This window comes from Bombina bombina, chromosome 6 (genome assembly GCF_027579735.1).
Source record: "Bombina bombina isolate aBomBom1 chromosome 6, aBomBom1.pri, whole genome shotgun sequence".
Taxonomy (NCBI): Eukaryota; Metazoa; Chordata; class Amphibia; order Anura; family Bombinatoridae; genus Bombina; species Bombina bombina.
Window position 1 is genome coordinate 1,056,598,215 of NC_069504.1, and position 17,577 is coordinate 1,056,615,791.

The 17,577-nt window shown below is 36.6% G+C and overlaps 1 protein-coding gene across 1 annotated transcript in view; it reads left to right on the forward strand.

Moving 5' to 3' along the window:
• Positions 1-16,315, forward strand: part of CACNA1C (calcium voltage-gated channel subunit alpha1 C) — a 1,426,303-nt gene extending 1,409,988 nt beyond the window's left edge. Inside the window, 1 exon segment of the mRNA XM_053719677.1 lies at positions 9,730-16,315. Coding sequence (XP_053575652.1) covers positions 9,730-10,023 — 294 coding nt within the window. The 3' untranslated portion in view covers positions 10,024-16,315.
• The last annotated feature ends 1,262 nt before the right edge of the window (positions 16,316-17,577 follow it).

The following is a 17,577-nucleotide window of genomic DNA, read 5'->3' on the forward strand; positions in this document are numbered from 1 at the left end:
TTTAGATAGATCCAGTTAGTTTTCCTGGGTGGATGGGGGAGAGCTTAGATCTATAAGTACGTATCAACTTTGTTGTGTTTCTCTTTTGTTTATTTTCTTCAACTTATATCCTTGTATGTACATGTGATATTGGAAATGTAGTACGCTTTTAGGCGTACAGCTGTTATTTTTATTTATTCTCTGAAAATCTAATAAAACATATGTTAAAAAAAAAAAGACCAGTCAACGATCTAACAATCAGAATGCTTAAGAAAGGCTGCCTATTTCACAAAGCGCAATCTCTGATCTAAAATCAATCTGCATAAAGCAATGGCAGTATATTTGGCGGTTAGCTCCAATCCTTATTACATGTAACATAATATACGCAATATAGTTTCTGTTCTGACAAAACATACTAATTATTAGTCATGTACAGGCTAATTACATGTATATTTTGTATGTAAGATAGATTCTATGTTTACAGAATAGACTAATTTAAGGATTTTGGACAGTGTTCCTAGATCATGTGTATGGTTAGACGTTTATTTGCATGAGCTTCAGAATAATACAATCTCATTACATATACACAAGCACCTTATATATGTAGATAATTTTGGCAATACATGATGTCTCAGGTGCAACAATGCACACAATGTTTTTCCATTTATTTGGTGCATGATTGTGTAACTATACTGAGTTTATTCCATTTAGTGGCTATATGTATAGGTCTTTTGTTTTTGACAGAACACTACATAGGCGGTAATAATGTGCACATCTGTATTTTAATTGATTACTACATGGCAAGGTTGATTAATGTTAGGTACAGTAACGTCCACAAGATGATAATATGCATGTATGCTCTTTATTTATACAAGCCACACTTAACTTGTATTAGAGCTCATGTGTATTTATGTGAAAAGCTGTGTTCAAGTCTAAATAGACTCTGCATATCACTGTATGAGAGCAGTTTCCTTTTATTTGGCTTTATGATGTATTATGCCTTCCCTGTCAAAGGGATATAACTTGTACGCGCAGCTTACACACAATGGTATTCTATATGCATAACATGAGGTTTCTGTAGATTTATGCAACAGTACATAAGACATATGTGCACCTATATTTGTCAGAGGTTACCATTCAATTTAGTGTATGCTTGGTGCTATTCTATAGAAATGTTATGTGTTTCATAGATGTAATACAATTTAGTTTCTGTTTGTAACAGAACATACTATTTACATGTACCTTAATACTACTTAATCCTACCTTATTGTATGAACTGTAATTCTGTAGATACAGCACATACTACTTACCTGTACCTTAATTACACAGACAGGTATTTTAGTTTACATCATATAAATTCTGTATGTATATATATATATATATATATATAGATATATATCTTTGTTACATGTATTTTCTTTGCTAATTACATGTATCTTTTTACCCACCTCCTGGAAGGCAAAGATTAGACTGGCATAAAAAGGAAGTGGGAGGGATGAAGGGATTTTACAAGTTTTGGGGAATCTTTGTCTCCTTCTAGTGGCTAGGAAGTAAATGGATAGTGGACTCTCAGCACTTAATGAAAGAAACATGTCTAGCTAAATGGTTCAATAGTATGAAATGGCTCAGTACTGAAGGGGCTAAATCAATTTACCTTATCTGATAATTATTAATAACACAATATGCAATAACCTACAGTGAATTAAAAAACAACAACATATTAATCTGATATGTTTAAATATGCTAATGCAAACATATGAAAACATATCTATTACCCATATCCTAATAAAAGTATTTAACACTATTTTTTTATTTATCCCTTTAAGACATATAATCCAAAAGATTTATATTTAAAAAGGTTTATATTTTATATCAACATGACACCTATGAAAAGTTTACCCAATAGTCTAGTTAATCTAACTGGGTATCAGTTTGTAAAAGTTGACAGACAGCTGCCAGTACCCAAGATGGCGGCAAATAGGTAGAGGGGGGAGGGTTAGAGAGCCGTTTTTGGAGGGATCAGGGAGGTTGGGGGCTAAGGGGGGATCCAACACTGCAGCATATATATCAAAAAATAAAGCATTTTATTTTAGTAATGGCAGACTTTCTGCATTTCAGAACACAATGGGAAAAAATATGGCTTAGTTAACAAGCTGAGCTGGCTGAATATCATGTTAATATCATATTAACTAACACAATTATAAAGTTAATTATTTTCTTTGCATCTCAATTATTTATATTAAACGTGTAGACATTCTAGTATGAAAATCAAATGGTCTATTTCAATATAGTAAAAGAAAAAGGAATTCCCTTCAAGCATAAAATTCTCTAAGTCAAAGTCCACAACTAAATGGAATAAAAAAAACTGTATGTTCCTTTAAATACTGCAGACTGTTAGTTTTCTTTTTTGAAACTTAAAGGGTCATGAAACCCAAAGATTTTCTTTCATGATTCAGATAGAGAATCTAATTTTAAACAGTTTTCTAATTTACTTCTATTATATAATTTAATTAATTCTCTTGGTATCATTTGTTGAAGGAGCAGCAATGCAGTAATGGTTTCTAACTGAACACATGGGTGAGCCAATCAAAATCAATATTTCTTTCATGTAATTAACAAGAGTCCATGAGCTAGTGACGTATGGGATATACATTCCTACCAGGAGGGGCAAAGTTTCCCAAACCTTAAAATGCCTATAAATACACCCCTCACCACACCCACAAATCAGTTTTACAAACTTTGCCTCCAAGGGAGGTGGTGAAGTAAGTTTGTGCTAGATTCTACGTTGATATGCGCTCCGCAGCAAGTTGGAGCCCGGTTTTCCTCTCAGCGTGCAGTGAATGTCAGAGGGATGTGAGGAGAGTATTGCCTATTGAATGCAGTGATCTCCTTCTACGGGGTCTATTTCATAAGGTTCTCTGTTATCGGTCGTAGAGATTCATCTCTTACCTCCCTTTTCAGATCGACGATATACTCTTATATTTACCATTTCCTCTACTGATTCTCGTTTCAGTACTGGTTTGGCTTTCTACAAACATGTAGATGAGTGTCCTGGGGTAAGTAAGTCTTATTTTCTGTGACACTCTAAGCTATGGTTGGGCACTTTATTTATAAAGTTCTAAATATATGTATTCAAACATTTATTTGCCTTGACTCAGAATGTTCAACTTTCCTTATTTCCAGACAGTCAGTTTCATATTTGGGATTATGCTTTAATTATCATATTTTTCTTACCTCAAAAATTTGACTTTTTTCCCTGTGGGCTGTTAGGCTCGCGGGGGCTGAAAATGCTTCATTTTATTGCGTCATTCTTGGCGCGGACTTTTTTGGCGCAAAAATTCATTTCCGTTTCCGGCGTCATACGTGTCGCCGGAAGTTGCGTCATTTTTTGACGTTATTTTGCGCCAAAAATGTCGGCGTTCCGGATGTGGCGTCATTTTTGGCGCCAAAAGCATTTAGGCGCCAAATAATGTGGGCGTCTTATTTGGCGCCAAAAAATATGGGCGTCGCTTTTGTCTCCACATTATTTCAGTCTCATTTTTCATTTGCTTCTGGTTGCTAGAAGCTTGATGTTTGGCATTTTTTTCCCATTCCTGAAACTGTCTTATAAGGAATTTGATCTATTTTGCTTTATATGTTGTTTTTTCTCTTACATATTGCAAGATGTCTCACGTTGCATCTGAGCCAGAAGATACTACAGGAAAACCTCTGCCTGCTGGATCTACCAAAGCTAAGTGTATCTGCTGTAAACTTTTGGTAGCTATTCCTCCAGCTGTTGTTTGTATTAAATGTCATGACAAACTTGTTAATGCAGATAATATTTCCTTTAGTGATGTACCATTGCCTGTTGCAGTTCCCTCAACATCTAAGGTGCAGAATGTTCCTGATAACATAAGAGATTTTGTTTCTGAATCCATAAAGAAGGCTTTGTCTGTTATTTCTCCTTCTAGTAAACGTAAAAAGTCTTTTAAATCTTCTCTCTCTACAGATGAATTTTTAAATGAACACCATCATTCTGATTCTTTGGACTCTTCTGGTTCAGAGGATTCTGTCTCAGAGATTGATGCTGATAAATCTTCATATTTATTTAAGATGGAATTTATTCGCTCTTTACTTAAAGAAGTACTAATTGCTTTAGAAATAGAGGATTCTAGTCCTCTTGATACTAATTCTATACGTTTGGATAAGGTTTTTAAAGCTCCTGCGGTTATTCCAGAAGTCTTTCCTGTTCCTAATGCTATTTCTGCAGTAATTGCTAAGGAATGGGATAGATTGGGTAATTCATTTACTCCTTCTAAACGTTTTAAGCAATTATATCCTGTTCCGCCTGACAGATTAGAATTTTGGGACAAAATCCCTAAAGTTGATGGGGCTATTTTTACCCTTGCTAAACGTACTACCATTCCTACATCAGATGGTACCTCGTTTAAGGATCCTTTAGATAGAAAAATTGAATCTTTTCTAAGAAAAGCTTATCTATGTTCAGGTAATCTTCTTAGACCTGCTATATCATTGGCTGATGTTGCTGCAGCTTCAACTTTTTGGTTGGAAACTCTAGCGCAACAAGTAACAAATCGTGATTCTCATGATATTATTATTCTTCTCCAGCATGCTAATAATTTCATCTGTGATGCCATTTTTTGATATTATTAGAGTTGATGTTAGATTTATGTCTCTGGCTATCTTAGCCAGAAGAGCTTTATGGCTTAAGACTTGGAATGCTGATATGGCTTCTAAATCAACTCTACTTTCCATTTCTTTCCAGGGAAACAAATTACTTGGTTCTCAGTTGGATTCTATTATTTCAACTGTTACTGGTGGGAAAGGAACTTTTTTACCACAGGATAAAAAGTCTAAAGGTAAAAACAGGGCTAACAATCGTTTTCGTTCCTTTCGTTTCAACAAAGAACAAAAGCCTGATCCTTCGTCCTCAGGAGCAGTTTCAGTTTGGAAACCATCTCCAGTCTGGAATAAATCCAAGCCTGCTAGAAAGACAAAGCCTGCTTCTAAGTTCACATGAAGGTACGGCCCTCATTCCAGTTCAGCTGGTAGGGGGCAGGTTACGTTTTTTCAAAGAAATTTGGATCAGTTCTGTTCACAATCTTTGGATTCAGAACATTGTTTCAGAAGGGTACAGAATTGGTTTCAAGATGAGACCTCCTGCAAAGAGATTTTTTCTTTCCCATGTCCCAGTAAATCCAGTGAAAGCTCAAGCATTTCTGAATTGTGTTTCAGATCTAGAGTTGGCTGGAGTAATTATGCCAGTTCCAGTTCCGGAACAGGGGATGGGGTTTTATTCAAATCTCTTCATTGTACCAAAGAAGGAGAATTCCTTCAGACCAGTTCTGGATCTAAAATTATTGAATCGTTATGTAAGGATACCAACGTTCAAGATGGTAACTGTAAGGACTATATTGCCTTTTGTTCAGCAAGGGAATTATATGTCCACAATAGATTTACAGGATGCATATCTGCATATTCCGATTCATCCAGATCATTATCAGTTCCTGAGATTCTCTTTTCTAGACAAGCATTACCAATTTGTGGCTCTACCGTTTGGCCTTGCTACAGCTCCAAGAATTTTCACAAAGATTCTCGGTGCCCTTCTGTCTGTAATCAGAGAACAGGGTATTGTGGTATTTCCTTATTTGGACGATATCTTGGTACTGCTCCGTCTTTACATTTAGCAGAGTCTCATACGAATCGACTTGTGTTGTTTCTTCAAGATCATGGTTGGAGGATCAATTTACCAAAAAGTTCTTTGATTCCTCAAACAAGGGTAACCTTTCTGGGTTTCCAGATAGATTCAGTGTCCATGACTTTGTCTTTAACAGACAAGAGACGTCTAAAATTGATTACAGCCTGTCGAAACCTTCAGTCTCAATCATTCCCTTCGGTAGCCTTATGCATGGAAATTCTAGGTCTTATGACTGCTGCATCGGACGCGATCCCCTTTGCTCGTTTTCACATGCGACCTCTTCAGCTCTGTATGCTGAACCAATGGTGCAGGGATTACACGAAGATATATCAATTAATATCTTTAAAACCGATTGTTCGGCACTCTCTAACGTGGTGGACAGATCACCATCGTTTAATTCAGGGGGCTTCTTTTGTTCTTCCGACCTGGACTGTAATTTCAACAGATGCAAGTCTCACAGGTTGGGGAGCTGTGTGGGGATCTCTGACGGCACAAGGAGTTTGGGAATCTCAGGAGGTGAGATTACCGATCAATATCTTGGAACTCCGTGCAGTTTTCAGAGCTCTTCAGTTTTGGCCTCTTCTGAAGAGAGAATCGTTCATTTGTTTTCAGACAGACAATGTCACAACTGTGGCATACATCAATCATCAAGGAGGGACTCACAGTCCTCTGGCTATGAAAGAAGTATCTCGAATTTTGGTTTGGGCGGAATCCAGCTCCTGTCTAAATCTCTGCGGTTCATATCCCAGGTGTAGACAATTGGGAAGCGGATTATCTCAGTCGCCAAACGTTGCATCCGGGCGAATGGTCTCTTCACCCAGAGGTATTTCTTCAGATTGTTCAAATGTGGGGGCTCCCAGAGATAGATCTGATGGCCTCTCATCTAAACAAGAAACTTCCCAGGTATCTGTCCAGATCCCGGGATCCTCAGGCGGAGGCAGTGGATGCATTATCACTTCCTTGGAAGTATCATCCTGCCTATATCTTTCCGCCTCTAGTTCTTCTTCCAAGAGTAATCTCCAAGATTCTGAGGGAATGCTCGTTTGTTCTGCTAATAGCTCCGGCATGGCCTCACAGGTTTTGGTATGCGGATCTTGTCCGGATGGCATCTTGCCAACCATGGACTCTTCCGTTAAGACCAGACCTTCTGTCTCAAGGTCCTTTTTTCCATCCGGATCTGAAATCCTTAAATTTAAAGGTATGGAGATTGAACGCTTGATTCTTGGTCATAGAGGTTTCTCTGACTCCGTGATTAATACTATGTTACAGGCTCGTAAATCTGTATCTCGAGAGATATATTATAGAGTCTGGAAGACTTATATTTCTTGGTGTCTTTCTCATCATTTTTCTTGGCATTCTTTTAGAATACCGAGAATTTTACAGTTTCTTCAGGATGGTTTAGATAAGGGTTTGTCCGCGAGTTCTTTGAAAGGACAAATCTCCGCTCTTTCTGTTCTTTTTCACAGAAAGATTGCTATTCTTCCTGATATTCATTGTTTTGTACAAGCTTTGGTTCGTATAAAACCTGTCATTAAGTCAATTTCTCCTCCATGGAGTTTGAATTTGGTTTTGGGAGCTCTTCAAGCTCCTCCGTTTGAACCTATGCATTCATTGGACATTAAATTACTTTCTTGGAAAGTTTTGTTCCTTTTGGCCATCTCTTCTGCTAGAAGAGTTTCTGAATTATCTGCTCTTTCGTGTGAGTCTCCTTTTCTGATTTTTCATCAGGATAAGGCGGTGTTGCGAACTTCTTTTGAATTTTTACCTAAAGTTGTGAATTCCAACAACATTAGTAGAGAAATTGTGGTTCCTTCATTATGTCCTAATCCTAAGAATTCTAAGGAGAAATCATTGCATTCTTTGGATGTTGTTAGAGCTTTGAAATATTATGTTGAAGCTACGAAATCTTTCCGTAAGACTTCTAGTCTATTTGTTATCTTTTCCGGTTCTAGGAAAGGCCAGAAAGCTTCTGCCATTTCTTTGGCATCTTGGTTGAAATCTTTAATTCATCTTGCCTATGTTGAGTCGGGTAAAATTCCGCCTCAAAGATTTACAGCTCATTCTACTAGGTCAGTTTCTACTTCCTGGGCGTTTAGGAATGAAGCTTCGGTTGACCAGATCTGCAAAGCAGCAACTTGGTCCTCTTTGCATACTTTTACTAAATTCTACCATTTTGATGTATTTTCTTCTTCTGAAGCAGTTTTTGGTAGAAAAGTTCTTCAGGCAGCGATTTCAGTTTGAATCTTCTGCTTATGTTTTTTGTTAAACTTTATTTTGGGTGTGGATTATTTTCAGCAGGAATTGGCTGTCTTTATTTTATCCCTCCCTCTCTAGTGACTCTTGTGTGGAAAGATCCACATCTTGGGTAGTCATTATCCCATACGTCACTAGCTCATGGACTCTTGTTAATTACATGAAAGAAAACATAATTTATGTAAGAACTTACCTGATAAATTCATTTCTTTCATATTAACAAGAGTCCATGAGGCCCACCCTTTTTTGTGGTGGTTATGATTTTTTTGTATAAAGCACAATTATTCCAATTCCTTATTTTATATGCTTCGCACTTTTTTTCTTATCACCCCACTTCTTGGCTATTCGTTAAACTGATTTGTGGGTGTGGTGAGGGGTGTATTTATAGGCATTTTAAGGTTTGGGAAACTTTGCCCCTCCTGGTAGGAATGTATATCCCATACGTCACTAGCTCATGGACTCTTGTTAATATGAAAGAAATGAATTTATCAGGTAAGTTCTTACATAAATTATGTTATATATATATATGCAGCCACCAATAAACTGCTAGAACCAAGGTTCTCTGCTGCCCCTGAGCTTGCCTAAACATTTTAGCAAAGGATAACAAGAGAAGGAAACACATTAAATAATAGAAGTAAATTGGAAAGTTGTTTAAAATTGTATTCTCTATCTGAATCATTAAATAATTTTTTGGGGTTTCATGTCCCTTCAAGATAATTTGATAAGAAAAACAATTAATAAGATTGACCTTAATGCAAAGTAATATTACAGTAATAAATGATTCAGTGAGGTGTTACTTTTACCACAGAGTTCTAGATAAGGGGTATATTAACCATGGTGCAGACAGGCATGATCCGCTATAGCGAATCATGTCCGCCGCACATCGTTAAATGCAGAGAGCATACACTGTCAGCATTTATAATTGCACCAGCAGTTTTTGTGAACTGTTGGTGCAATACCGCCCCTTGCAGATTCGCGGCCGGGGGTGTCAATCAACCCGATCGTATTCGATTGGGCTGATTGCTGTCCGCCACCTTAGAAGTGGCGGACAAGTTAAGGAGCAGCGGTCTTAGGACCGATGCTTCTTAAAGGGACACTGAACCCAATTTTTTTCTTTTGTGATTCAGATAGAACATGCAATTTTAAGCAACTTGCTAATCGACTCCTATTATCACATTGTCTTCATTCTCTTGGTATCTTTATTTGAAATGCAAGAATGTAAGTTTAGATGTCGGCCTATTTTTGGGGAACAAACTGGGTTGTTCTTGCTGATTGGTGGATAAATTCACCCACCAATAAACAAGTGCTTTCCATGGTCTGAACAAAAAAAAATAGCTTAGATGCCTCCTTTTTCAAATAAAGAAAGCAAGAGAACAAAGAAAAAATGATAATAGGTGTAAATTAGAAAGTTGCTTAAAATTGCATGCTCTATCTGAATCACTAAAGAAAATACTTGGGTTCAGTGTCCCTTTAACTTCCGCTTCAGGTGGACCTGAAGTGGAGTGAGTCAAAAACAGCATCCGCTGCTTCATAAATGGACCCCTAAAAGTCTTATTAATAGAGTTTTTGTTCATTTTCATAGCTAAATAGTTAGTCATTATACTAGTATTTTGTAAATAAATAACCTCTGCCTAAAGACTATTTGAAAACTGATCTATTGTTCATTATAAAGTAAATAAATTATGTTTCAAATTATTAGATCTAACAAAATGTCTTATTTTTTTCATCTTTATGAGTAAGATTTTAGTAACATTTACATGTTCTTTCTTCTTCTACATTCCCAACACAACATTGTGTAGGTGCTGATCTCAGAAGGACTGGCGCAGTTCGCTCAGGATCCACACTTCCTGCAAGTGGCTACACATGAGCTGGCAGATGCCTGTGATATGACGATAGAAGAGATGGAGACCGCAGCTGACAGCTTTCTGAATGGCAAACCCAGTTCCAATGGAAAGCTCTCACCTTTTTCTAATCGTAGGGACCAGGGGTCAGACTGTGCAGGGGGAGGGTCAGATGAACCAGAACACTCATCAGGCTGCCCGGTCAGTGAAGGGGAGCAGGAGGACTGCCGAGTATATGTGAGCAGCCTGTAGCAAAAGAGCTTCAGATGGACCATAGAGCCACAGATACGCCAATTTGTCGGAGGTTGGATGTTTTATTGGAGTTTTTGAGCTCCTTTCTCAGTTTTTTTTTTGATGTTCCTAATCGGTTTGTTTCAGAAGTGCCTCACTGTTCTCGTGACCTGGAGTGACCAGAACAGCGTTCTTCATCCATTTAAGTTGGGACGGGAGGGAAAGGCAACCGGAGCTGATTTTGTGCATTTTTGGAGGAGCAGCAGCTGGAATTTCTCGGGAGCCTCCTTACTCCCTGTAAAGGTCCCGGTTTGTACGACATCTGTTTGTAAAGCGTAGATCTCAAAAGGAACATGGTTGGACCTGCATAAATTCATATTTTTCTTCCTTGTAAGGACTGGAGAAGGTTTTGAGCCTTTATATAGCATGTAGGAAGTCCTCAGATAAGTAGAGTTGTCATCTAACCACAGTTTACTGTCAAGCTGAACAAGCCAAAAAAAAAAAGATTTATTTTTGCTAGTTCAAAAAAACAGCAAAGCTGCTTAACCCTCTAATTATGTCCTAGTTATTGAATCAGCAGTATTTTTCTTCCTTTTTAGGGTTGCCAAGGTCTAAAGAAAAATGAATGTACTAAGAATACTATTATTTTACAGCATTAGTTCCATTGTTTTCTGCCTAGAATTTGTTCTTATGTTTCACAGCTAGAAACCTTTCTATTATTTTATAACATAGTAGAACATCATATTCCTCAGCTTAGCACTTGTTATGCACACTATCCACTCCAAATAGATAGGGTATAAGTAGTCCCATGGAATCTAAGTTAAAAACCTTTGCTGCATACTGCAGAGAAAGCAAAACATTTTACTGCTTGCCCTTTTTAAGTAAATTAGGACTAGCCATATTACATTTTATCACATCCTAGAATCTTTTTAATTTCATTACTTACTTGTTTCATTATAGTTTTGTCCATTTAAGGTACTTAATTGAATTCTAGGTTTAGTGATGCTTCCCTGTGTTGGACAAAAGAACACAAACTAATGTCATAAACACAAACCTTAAAAGACAAAATAGAGGACGGGGTGGGAGTTTTGGCTAGATATTATGGAAGTCCCATTACATTCTAGAAGTGATGACTAGATTAACCATTTATAGTTCAGGAAGAAAAAAAAGATATTTATTTATATTTCCAAAATACCATGAAAGAGAAAGATTTGCTAAGTTTCTGCTGCTGTTACAACATATCAGCTTAGCTGTGACCTCTTTATTTGTGACATCAATGGAGGTTACTTTAGCAACATTTTAAAAAGCTAAAAACCCAAACCCATACTCTGCCATTATTAAACCTCCATTGTATTAGACAAATCTCTGGGTCTGGTTTTCTGATCAATCTGACAGTTTAATCTGGGAAGTAATACACCTGATTCACTACATTTATAGCTGATATTTAATGTATTTCTGATCCTTTTTATAGCTTATAAAACTAACTTCAAAACTGCTAAGGAAAAAACAAGGAAGATGCTTTGTGTAGCAATGTCTAAGAAAAAATACTATAGAGAAAGGGGGGACCACAATTAAGTGTACTAAATAGAAAACATCAAACTCTAGGGCTTGACAAATCCTGGGAGCCACTGCTCTTAAAATGCTATTTCTGGCTTGTTTTTTATTATTATAAAAAAAATGTATATGCACCATTTTTCTTGGCTTACAATACAATATTTTGTCTGGCTCCTACGTTTCATAAAATTTAAAGGGACACTAAACTCAAAAATGCCTATCATGTATACGAAAGAGCTTCCATTAAAAATGCTAAAATGTTTTTTCATAAAATATTTAAAATATCTTCTTTTAGAAATAACAAAGAAAAACTTTAATGGTTCTTTAGGCTTAATACAGCTATATTTACTGACACCTATAAATATCTGCCCTACAAAAAGACATTTTTTTAAAAACATTTATGTTTCCTCTATACCAAAAGAGAAAAAAGTAAACTGAAATTTAATGCTAGAGATTTAAAAATGTAAAATCTACCCTTTAAAGGTCCCAAGTATTTTCACGATTTGATATTCTTTTGATTTATAATAAAATATTTTGTTTTTTTAGTTCCAGAGAATAGGTTACTCTCACCCCTCCTGGTCTGTGCTCAAAAGTTGTATTGAAAAAGCAGAAATAAGATTTAAAGATCCATATAAGAATTAAATTAAATCTGGAGAGAATTTCTAGGCACGGTAGAAGCAATACAGTCAGTGAGATTTTCTAAAATAAGTAAGTTTTCTAAGTTATAATGATAGTGGATATATACAATTTTATACTTCATTTATATAAACAATGCTAAGAAAGAAAAACATTATAATTATGAATATATGAGCATCAAATATTTTGTAGTTATCACTAGAACCAATATTTGTTTTTACCATCATTAATTTTAATTGCTCAAATTATGAATTGGTAAGTGTGACAATCTAAATTCCTTGCACTCTTATACAATCGCAATCTATCATACAAAAAAATTAAAGAACATCTAAAATAAAACCGTTAATAAATATAAAAATAGAAGTATAAGTGTATTTATGTAAAACAAAATTCACTCTAGCATGAAAAGGTACTGGCTTTATAAACCATACCAAGAATGCAGCTGAAGCTGATAAGATATTTATTGAACCCATCATAACTGTCATAAAGAAACTTGTGCATTTCTGAAGTCGCTTATATTTAAACATCTCAGCTCTTGTGAGCTGCTGGTGCAATGCTGAATACGGAGAGCGTATTGCTGTCCGTATTCAGCGAGGTCTGGCGGACCTGATCCGCACTGGCTGATCAGGTCCGCCAGACTTTGATAAATATAGGCCTAAGAGACTTTCCATTCTTATGTTACTCTATAAGGTATATTCACTAATAGTCACTTATCTCTTCATTTGCAGTAAATATGCTAAGTAATAGTAAGTAGAAGACCTGCCAATTAAAAATGGACAGGCAATGGGTAATCATTTTAGGATCTATTGTGTGGAAAGTTAGGGGGAAAGTATCCAGTAGCCAAAGAAACAAAATCGCAGAGCTTGGGACATAGAGTAGCATAATAAGAAAGCCAGGAAATGGTAAGGTAGCAAATGTCAGGAAAGAAAGATGCAGAATGAGATGGGAGATGAAACAGCAGAATAAGAGCGCAATGGAGAGTGAGAGGCAGAATGAGAGTGTATAGGAGATGGAGATGCAGAATGAGATGGGAGATGAAACAGCAGAATGAGCGCAATGGAGAGTGAGAGGCAGAATGAGAGTGTATAGGAGATGGAGATGCAGAATGAGATGGGAGATGAAACAGCAGAATGAGAGCGCAATGGAGAGTGAGAGGCAGAATGAGAGTGTATAGGAGATGGAGATGCAGAATGAGATGGGAGATGAAACAGCAGAATGAGAGCGCAATGGAGAGTGAGAGGCAGAATGAGAGTGTATAGGAGATGGAGATGCAGAATGAGATGGGAGATGAAACAGCAGAATGAGAGCGCAATGGAGAGTGAGAGGCAGAATGAGAGTGTATAGGAGATGGAGATGCAGAATGAGATGGGAGATGAAACAGCAGAATGAGAGTGCAATGGAGAGTGAGAGGCAGAATGAGAGTGTATAGGAGATGGAGATGCAGAATGAGATGGGAGATGAAACAGCAGAATGAGAGCGCAATGGAGAGTGAGAGGCAGAATGAGAGTGTATAGGAGATGGAGATGCAGAATGAGATGGGAGATGAAACAGCAGAATGAGAGTGCAATGGAGAGTGAGAGGCAGAATGAGAGTGTATAGGAGATGGAGATGCAGAATGAGATGGGAGATGAAACAGCAGAATGAGAGTGCAATGGAGAGTGAGAGGCAGAATGAGAGTGTATAGGAGATGGAGATGCAGAATGATAGTGAGAGCTAGAGCATTAATATTGTCAGGTTTTAATACAGAAAGAGACTGCCAGGCAAACAGAGACAAAATGAAATTGCCTTAGAGAGTGAGGAGTAGAAATTGTAGCAGAGTAAGAGTAACAGATAATTAAAGGGTGTGAGTAGGGTTGCCAGGTGACCAGTATTCAACCAGACAATCCAGTATTTAGCACAAAAATACTGGGCACTTTAATGTCTATTTTTAATTAATTTTTTTAAGTCTGAATATGAACAAAATGTAAAAGGCCTCCTATGCCTCAACGCATTTCAAATATGAATCAGCATTACTGGCAGCCAAATAAGTAAAAATATTTATTATAAATAGGCCCCATTGTTGTTTACACTTGGTCCCATCCGAGCTGATCCATTTAAAAAAAATGCAACTATTCCAAAATCCAAACCTTTTCCAATCCCAAGCAGTTTGGATAAAGAGTCTTCTACCTGTAATACAAGAGATCCTACAGAAGATTTGAATAGAAAAGGTCACCAGCAAAAGCAGCAACAACAAAAAACATGAAAGAATTCCAATATATATGGAATAATGTGCTTTAGATGAATAAACGATGAATAAGATTTTGATCTCATATATAAGATTCAGGATAGTTAATTTTTGCTATGCATTTATTTACTTTAACTCCTTGACTGCCCAGAACACAGGCAATTATTTGGGATAAACCAATGCTGTAAAACACACCACAGTTGAACACATACAAACAAACACATTTAAATTGATTGCCCAGAACATACAGGGGAATAAGGTGGTTAAATCAAAGCTGCATAACACACCAATAGCTGTGACTCCACCCACTGATTGCAATTCAGTTAATCATGAGTTAACCTCTTAAATACCCCTTACTTTGCAATCCATAGAGGGCACCAACCTTTGCATTGGTGGGGTATTAGTTGAAGGGGTAAAGTGGAAAAAGCAATGTGCATGGAGATGTGGCTGCCAGGCAGTGGTGGTGCTTTGCTGGTGCAGGCCACAAAGAAAAGAGGAACGGCTGCGAGTCCTAAATCTCTCCCAAGTACTGGGAACTATGGCCCAATTTTTAAAAAAAATGGTATTTGTCAAGCCCTGGTGTAATAAATTAACAATCTTTGGAAAAAAATTAAATTAAATCTGTACAAGCCGCACACAGTAGATCTGGAAATAGTGACTTTGAAGGTTGTTTCTTTAACATCTATACTATTGGGTGTAGTAGCAATCATAAATAGTTGTAAAGCAGCAATCTTTCTTTTCTCCTAATTTATGCCAGACCTACCAGAGCCCTATAATAAATGAGGAAATATGTTCCTTGCCCAGATGACAATATCCTGTTGCCAGGGCACTGGTGATTACAGAACATTAAAGTTAGACATAACTGTGCTATACTAAAAGAAATGATATGTACAAAGCCCTCAGTAATCATGTGCAAGCGTGCACAAAATCACACAGAGGACAAGGTGATATAAACCATGGATGATGTTAGATTCAGTGACTGCTCTTAATATTCTCCTGATCACAAGATATGCAAATACAATGCAATAATTTATTATGAAAAATACACTTATTGTGCAGTTTGCACATATAAAATGAATACATTTTGGGAAAAAAAGTGCTAATTTCTGACACTTTGGCAAGAGAATTAAAAAAAAAATGAGAAAACTTCCTATTAATGTGTGGTATGGCTATGTTTTCTATTCTGTTTCATGTGCTGGTTTGTGCAGTTGCGATGAATTTGTTGAAGAAAGCGTAATACTTGAATTTTGGTCCGTTTTTACTTTTTTTTCCAGAGATATTTTAATTATATTTGCAACTGTGCCAAATGTACGTTCTAAGAAAGCAGAATTATTCTGCCTTCTCACAGTTAACTGCATGTCACTGTTGTTTTGCATTCCAGCTTTGCTGGCAGTGCCTAGAATCGCTAACCAGCTTCTGATTTTGTGGGAGAATCTATTTATTTAATTTTAGCCATGGATTAATGGGGATCACCTCTAATGCAGTGTTGAATGGGCTTTCATTATCTTTAATGGGAATTCTCTCTTCTTGGGGGTGTTTAAAATAAGATTAAATGGTCAGGATTCACATTTTAGTTTTGATTGAATTTGTAGATTGAAATTATAACCCAGTGACTAATTTAACCTCTTTTCTGTCAGACAGACTTGTGATTGATTGCCGTGCAGTATATTGTAGCCTGGTTGTAGCCTGGTCTGAAAGTAAATGGGTTAAACAGTAAGTGCAATATCTGAGATACTGGTATTGGTTATGCAGCTTTCACAATTTTAAATGTCAAGATCTAATTATGTTTTTAATTTTCATGTTTGATTTGATGTGTATTGCGTAGTCTCAATCAAGGGTATGTACAATGTAAACCAAAATGTAAATTCCTTGTTTACACCATTAAATGGTTCTCTCTTATGACAGTATGTACACAGTTAGTGTGAACGAATGAATAATTTAATGTAAGTGCTTTATTGATTGGCAAAATCTAAAATAGTTTACTTGCATAAAAAGAATTAAACATGGCATATATTGCACTTTTATTTCTATAACTATCTATCTCTAACCTTTTAACTTCTGCTGTTAGCAATCCCTAACTTCCACTCCAATTCCTCCATATCTTCACCTGTTGCTTTAGCTCCTTTTATCCTTAACTCATCCCCTCACTGAGCCCATGTTGCTCCATTAATTTCATCTTTAACTTCTTTTGAATTTCTATAATTGCTGCTTCTCAACTACTTTGAGAAAATATAATTTTACTGCTACCCCCAGGTCTTCTTCAGCTACTCATTTATGTTCCTCCATGACTGCTCCATTACTTTCCTAAAAGCTCCTTACATTTTTCACGCTCTGATACTCCAAGTCATCCATCAACTGGTTTTCCAGATCCTCCGCCAACTGGTTCTCCAAGCTCTTGCCCAGATGGTCCTTCAACAACCGTGCTTCAAATACTCTTCAAACTCTTGTTGAACTAGTTTTCCAAGTCCTCCACCAACTGGTCCTTCCCCAGCAGTTTAAGTATTTACATAGTTGCTCCTCAAAGTCTTTCACCAACAGTTATTTTAATCTTTCCGTCAGTGCCCTCCTAACTTATTTCCCAGATACATATCAGTCTCCTTCTTACAATGTTTCTGTATCTTCCTGTCACTTCTTTAAATACTTCCCCAGCTACTCCTCTAACACCTTAAACTGTTCATCTATCTTTTTACAGTTAACTACTCTACTGCATTTTCTCATGTAAAATGTAACTCCCCTACCTCACAAGTATAGGACAAAATACCCATGCAACAAATAAGAAAAACAATAGTAAAGCATATTAATTACTTTGGATATTTCCATTTTTATATTAAAAAACAACTTATACAGCTTAGCATGTTCTCTTATGCTTGTTACTCAGCCATACAGGGCTAGCTCATGTAAAAATGGCATAAAAATGTAAACCTTGCACAAGCAAACATGGATATAATTGTAGTCACTACCACTGACATCAATTGTAGTAACTACGTATGAACAAACTGACATTACTTGTACACTTGACCTACTACTAAAGAACACACAGCAGCAATCTTTGAAGAATAAAAGAAAAACTTGTCAATCAGTCTGCATTATCTGTAAACAAAATTCAGCATAACTGACAGTGAAGTTAAGGGAAGCAATGATCAAGCAAAAATTTGTTTCTC